The sequence below is a fragment of the Buceros rhinoceros genome, unplaced genomic scaffold (assembly GCF_000710305.1).
Source record: "Buceros rhinoceros silvestris isolate BGI_N320 unplaced genomic scaffold, ASM71030v1 scaffold1585, whole genome shotgun sequence".
NCBI classification, from domain to species: Eukaryota; Metazoa; Chordata; class Aves; order Bucerotiformes; family Bucerotidae; genus Buceros; species Buceros rhinoceros.
In genome coordinates this window covers 165,838-172,604 of record NW_010414357.1, presented here as the reverse complement: position 1 = coordinate 172,604, position 6,767 = coordinate 165,838, and the positions used below count along the sequence as shown (strand labels likewise).

At 41.7% G+C, this 6,767-nt stretch overlaps 1 protein-coding gene across 1 annotated transcript in view; it reads left to right on the top strand.

Moving 5' to 3' along the window:
• The first annotated feature begins 4,461 nt into the window (after nucleotides 1–4,461).
• Nucleotides 4,462–6,767, top strand: part of NMUR2 (neuromedin U receptor 2) — a 7,177-nt gene continuing 4,871 nt past the window's right edge. The window contains exon 1 of the mRNA XM_010137050.1: nucleotides 4,462–5,181. Within this exon, the coding sequence (XP_010135352.1) occupies nucleotides 4,462–5,181 (720 nt within the window). The remainder of the gene's footprint in view (nucleotides 5,182–6,767) is intronic.

Below are 6,767 nucleotides of genomic sequence, written 5' to 3'. Positions count from 1 at the left end.
AAAATACACAACATGTATCTATGTGTTTGATGGCATGTTAAATGTTACACTAAATATACTTAGAAAAATAAGGACTCGCATTCCAGCTACCATAGTGAACCAAAGAAGTTTTCAAAGGAGAAAAAAAATAGTAAAATCCATGATCTATAATTATAGCTCAGTAAACTACAAGCGGAGCGGGGCTATATTTTTCTAGCAATTATGTTAACATATTCAGTGTACCGTGTCTTAACATTTCTGCTCACCAGCTTTGTGCCATCTTCTTTGCATCCCTATGGGACAGAGATACGTGGTACTGCCGAGTTCTCAAAGGATTAAAAAGAGAGGTTTGAACCTGCAATTCAGAAAGCAGTGTGGCTCCACGGGCTCTGAGAAAGGAGTAGGGAAAGCAAGCTCAGACAGGCTGGATGTAAGTCCCCTCACATTGAATTTCTAAAGGATTTTGCTTCTACCTTCAGAATCTTCAAATTGGAAAAAGGGTGAAACCACTGAAACAACAGAATCTGGTGGCTGCAACTGGAAAATAGAAATGAAAGGCCAGGCTGAATTGCTGAAGATAGAAATTAGTGCACCTGCTTGCTAAGAATTATGGCAAACCCAATACCTCTTCCAGCCCCTCCAGTGAAGTAGGATGTCTTTCTAAAGTTGTGTGTACAGTAAACATCACGGCACTCTCGTGCAAACCCTGAGCAACATCCTATGCAGTGTTGCTCGGAAATGTCAGCTCAAGTCCTGGATGCTGAATGAACATGCCAGCGCAGTACTACTTCTCAGCTAATCAACAGAATTAATTAGCACGGCACACCCTGGCATTAGCACAGATATGTTACTTCCAGTTCCACAACCAGAACAAATGAGTCTGGATGAGAAACCTTCTTGTCTCACCACATAGATATAAATATAAAAAAAAAAAAAAAAAGCTTTTTTTTTGCTTCAGTAAAATTCTACATTCTGAGATGAGCAAGTATTCAGAGCAGACTATCATAATGGCCCAGAGCTCTTCAAAGTACATCCCTCTGTAAGCATGACCAGCGGAGGATTTACCCATTTGCTATACTGTGGATTACCTCCACCATTCTCTGTCTCTTTTGAGTAATGCGTCCAATTTTCCCTAAATATAAAATTATTCACCATTTACTGACCTAATATATAGTCGCTAATGGGTGCCCTTGCAAGGGCTTTGGGAAACATAAAAGCACTTGAATTTACTTTCTCTTAAATGCGCACTTTGCAGCGCTCAGCAGAACACAGGAATATGCTGCAGCATATTCTGTCAGCTAAGGGAAAGATTCCACGATGTAAATGTGGTGATACAAAAGATACCACCAGCGTAAGGACATAGTGCCTAAGGAGAAAACACCACACTCTGACACTTACCGTGCCAAAAAACCTTGTCTGGGTTAATGTTGCCAAATATTACACTACATTAATACACATTACTTTCTGTATATTACATTAATGCAAATATTACATGACATTGATTACATTAGTAATACATAAAACTGCACAATGCCAAGCCAGCATGCAGCACACCATCTTCCTTTGAGTGTATGACAGCAAGCACCAGTGAAGTGTGCATTATAATGAAAAAATATCACATGCTTTAATATTGCTTTAAAAAGGAAAATCTGTTTTTATCTTCTGTCTCAGTTGTAAAAATAAAATATTCCCAGTCATATAGAGCCAGAGCTAGGCAGTGGTTAGATACACTCTCCTGTCCTTATTGAGACAGATATCGTAAAGAACACCTAATAAAGCTTTGAGAAATGAACTGAAATATATTTTCTGCTCTCCTTGTCCTCTCCATCTGCCGCTTATCATTGGTCATAGTGACATGGTTCCAGGGGTGACCTGCTAGACAAAGAGACCTCTTTTTCTTCTGTGCTTTTGTTCTCAGAGCTTGCCAGCACAGAGCACAGCAGGAACAGAAAGGATGGAGGAGGAAGATCAAGTGGAAGTAGACACAGGTGAGCTTGGCACATCCACACTTTCAAATGTCCTGAGGTGTTTCTACAGCTGATTGCTTTCCTCTCAAAGAGATCGTGATGAGTATGGTTGCCCTGCTGGCTTTTTAGTAAATATATCAAATCATTTTGCTTTCCTTTTCTGTAAGTTTGAGTTCAAAATGAACAGACCTCAAGTTTCCTTTTCAGTTTATTTACAGAGGTTGATGTGCAAGAAGGACAATGAAGACCAATGTAGTAGCTACTTAATAAGTGTTTATTCATCTCAGTTGTGATGCAGGGTAGAGACTGGTGGAACTTAGTCTCCAGTCTAGGAGGAGAAGGAAGGAAGAAGAACTGGAAAGAAATGAAATATTGTTGAGAGGTTAAGGGGAAAAACAACCTGGAAGTTAAGCAGAGGTACAGCAAGTGTTTAGTCCTGCTCAAATTCTCAAATGCTCGTCTTCTGCTGTAGCCTGAAACAATCAATCATCATTCTACAAGGCACCCTACTAACAATTTCTCTGTTTCTACCTCTTTCACCAAATTCACAATCTTTCAACATCATTAAAATGCAAGGAATCTCTTGAAGATGAATGCATAACAAAGGGAGGAGTAGGTCAAAAGAGCACTCTTGTCGCTCACCAATCCAGTAAAACCTTTTAATCCGCTGAACGAAACATCTTCGTGCAATGCTTTAATAAATGAGGAAGGTCTTATTGATGGAGAGAGTTTATGTGCGAGGTGATAATTTCAGCAGATCCAAAAGTCATCACAAGAGACATGCTTCTGTCTGTTAATACAGTTGTTGCGGTACCTTCCACACCTCTAACATTTTGAATGAATGCACAGCAGTCCTCAGGCTCTGCACATCGGTATGCCTCAGTGGGATCGAACCTCGGTTCTTTACCTCCTGCTGTTGTTTTTGGAGGCAGTCTGTGCTTATTACAGCGTTTTACCTTGCAAGGTCCTTGGACCGCTACTAAACCAGAAGTTAAAGGAGGAAGGGGTAAAGAAAACGGGATCTATGACAGCCTCAGTTCTTAAAAGTCAGAAAACAAGTTTGTGGGGACAGTTTACTGTCTAGCCACTTAGAGTGGAGTAGTTTGTAACTTCCTTGGAAAACTTGCTTTTGTCAGGATTTTGGAAGATATGCCAGCCAAAAGGGCTGATCTTTTGCTCCCGGATGGTTAAAAATATGCAGTCTTAAGTTAGCAGCCAGGGAGACTCAGCTAAAGGTCAGAAGAGAGAAAAGAAGGTGGCTCTTCACACATAAATAGTAGAGCCAAGGAGCTCCTTGCCAAAGGATGTTAGGGATGTAAAAAATCTACATGGCTTCAAGGAGGGGGACTGGACTGTTGCTCAAAAGTGAGAGTTAGTGAGAGATACTGGGTAGACAAATTGCACATTAAGCTGACAAAATCCCCTAAACCAGCCCTCAGCTTTTGCACCTCATTGATTCCAAAGAGAGAAAGTTTTTCTGAACATAAATCCATGCACTTTAACGCTTTTTTGTTTTTGAAAAATTCATTGAGGAATTAAGCTTTCCTAAGGAGCTAATGATCTGTTTTGACACAGCCATCATCCTTGTAGGATACACTTTGGCTCAGAGAGTGTGTGTGCAGAATGGTTGTCATTCAGAAGGAAATACGATTTTATAAAAAATCGTGTAAATTTAGTCCCAGAGGCAATAAATATGTCATTGGAATAATACAGTCCTCGTAAAGATTCCAAAACCAAGACGTTATAAGAATATGGGATCAGATAATTCTACCTGAATGACCACAAAACCCAGGCTGGCTTTCTATTGATCAAACTCTGTTTCCAAGTACTTGCTGCTGTACACAACAGAAAATAAAAATCCGCAGAGACCTGAAAAATTAATCATGTCAGATTATTTTTTTTCTTGTGGCTCATAACTGGATGTAGCATCAATATAATTTTGTAAAAGCTTTTTGGACTGAGTTTTCAGGGTTGTTTGGGGTTTTTTTCTGATTTCCCACCCTCTGCAAATATGTTTGCAAATACAAACATCTTACAGCTTGTCTCACATCCTATACTTCAGATTGCCAGCTCTCTAAATCCCACGTTTCTCATTCTGTAAATGCATCTGCTACAGGAGCTGATACAAGTAGCTGGAACCTCTTTTCTTACTCTATAATCTAATGCACTTAGTGAGCCAATGAATATGTGTGAAAGGAGGGGCTTTCTGGCTAAGGGACTTCTTGCAGGGGAGCAGCTGTTACGACAGCAAAACCTTAACCGAAGCCAGGCAGACACGCTCACGTCTCTCAGTGCCTTTGTGCATCTGGGTCTGGCAAAACAACTCCCCCACTCTCTTCCTCTCTCTTGAACCGAAGCCAGGCAGACACGCTCACGTCTCTCAGTGCGTTTGTGCATCTGGATCTGGCAAAACAACTCCCCCACTCTCTTCCTCTCTCTGCAACAAGTGAGCAAACTACCACAGCGAAACTTGAAGACTGGATCTCAGTTGTGAACCATTTCAGCAGATCCCATAATGGCCTGGATCAGTAATATCTCCTGGTTTAATCACCTTGCACTGCACGAAGAACGTTTCAGAAGGTACTTAAACAGCACGGAGGATTATTTAGCCTTCCTGTGTGGGCCCAGACAGAGCCACCTCTTTTTGCCTATGGCTTTGGTTTACACCCTGATCTTCGTTGTTGGAGTGATAGGTAACTTCTTGGTTTGCCTGGTAATCCTCAAGCACCGGAACATGAAGACCCCGACCAATTACTATCTCTTCAGTCTCGCCATCTCGGACCTGCTCGTGCTGCTTTTTGGGATGCCACTGGAAGTCTATGAGATGTGGAGCAACTACCCCTTTTTGTTTGGGCCCATCGGCTGCTATTTGAAGACAGCGCTCTTTGAAACAGTGTGTTTTGCCTCCATCCTCAGCGTGACCACAGTCAGTGTGGAGAGATACATTGCCATCCTCCACCCTTTCCGTGCCAAGCTGGAGAGCACTCGCAAGCGTGCCCTGAGGACCATCGTGGTGCTCTGGGTCCTCTCTGTCCTCTTCGCCCTCCCCAACACGGGCACCCATGGCATCATGCTGCAGTATTTCCCCAATGGCACCCTGGTCCCTGGCTCTGCTACCTGCACTGTAGTCATGCCCATGTGGATCTACAACTGTATTGTCCAGATAACTTCTTTTCTCTTCTACCTGCTGCCTATGGGGGTAATAAGTGTGCTGTACTATCTGATGGGGCTAAGAGTAAGTCCTCTTCAGCTGTGCTCAGTGTTTCCTTAGCTCATCCTTGTGTGTTTGTGTCTGTATGTGTCTTATAAGTGATTGCACCTTTTTCTTGCCCATATTTTCCACCCAAAAAAGCAAAAGTATTTAAACCCTCTGAAAACAGTGGACTGAACCCCTTCTTTGGTGTAATTGCATTCTGAAAGTAACATAGCTATGCTGGGGAATAATTTACCTCCATCGTTTTTTTAAAACGTAGCACCACTGGTGCTCCAATTTGAATGTGACTTAAACATCCAAATCTGTAGATTGATTCTGGCAGGAGGGACTGGAAGAAAATTGATTCCGTACCTTCGCAGTAGGGACTGGAAGGAAACAGACCAAGAGGAAAAGTGTGAAAAGAATAAAAAAGAGCAGGCTAGTAATTGATTCCTGTGTATTATTTGCTTTTCCTCTTCTTGTGACTATGGAATTTCCACTGCATTACTTTATTTTCCTCCTTCCCTGGAGAAGGTGATAATATTCAGTTGTTAAAACTCACAAAGCTGTTATAAACTGAAATGCTACCTTATTGCTGCAGCTGGCAAATTCAGCAATCGCTTTTTTATGTAACTACGGCACACTTCCACCATTGACAAAAGCTACCTTAGAGTTCATATTCATTCTCTCTTCAGAACGTGAGACTCATTTTACCAAGTACTCATCATTTCAATACATGGAGAAATGAGTATCATGGTATTGTACAACTATGTAGCACAACACTCAAATGCACTGTTAATCATAGCAAGTTAATGACTTTTTTCTTCTCAAGCATTACATATAATTTGAAAATACAAAGCCTATCTCATTGCACTGAATATAACTTAAAATTTAAAAAACTCTGTCAGATCATGTAGCAAGAAAGGGGTGCAATATGCTAGTAGAGACAAATGAACTTCCTGAAAAATGTGCCAGAAAATCTCTGCTGGTGTATATATCACTTTGTTGTGCTGGCTAATATTCAGTTATCTGACACTATAGAGAAGTGATTTTTCCTTACCAGGAAAAGCCCCAAGAATTAACTGCCAGAAATCCAGAGCTCACAGAACTCTTTGAAGAAATGAATGGGTTAAATGGGATACAGCCACTGCCCAGTGGCTGTTGTGGGGCCTTTATGTAGTTTCTCTGAAAATATTGCAAAATAAGACCTGAAGGCAGGAAAAAGTGCTGAAAATACAGCTGCTATGGAAAGAGTAAGAGAAATCCCCAAACTAATAATAATTAAAAAACAAGAATCCTGAAGATTGCAATAATTTCTATTCATGGCAGCAGATATTCCAAATCCCCACCCCAGAAGGGAAGCTCGGTACCAGATGAGGGCTGCTCCCTCTTGCCAATGCACAGCTTGCCCAGATCTTTTCATCAAAATCTATTTTGCACCCCAAATGCTGACTTGGTAAAACCAGGATTGTCTGTGGACAGTGACTGCCTTTGGCTGATCTCTGCAGAGCCCAGCACACTCCTGGCAGAGTCTGTCCTCCTTCCATGGGTGATGTTCAGCAACCCTTGCCCCCACTGACAGGTTTTCCTTTGCAAAGGGGGTGAGCTAGGAGCGCACCCCGGCTGGG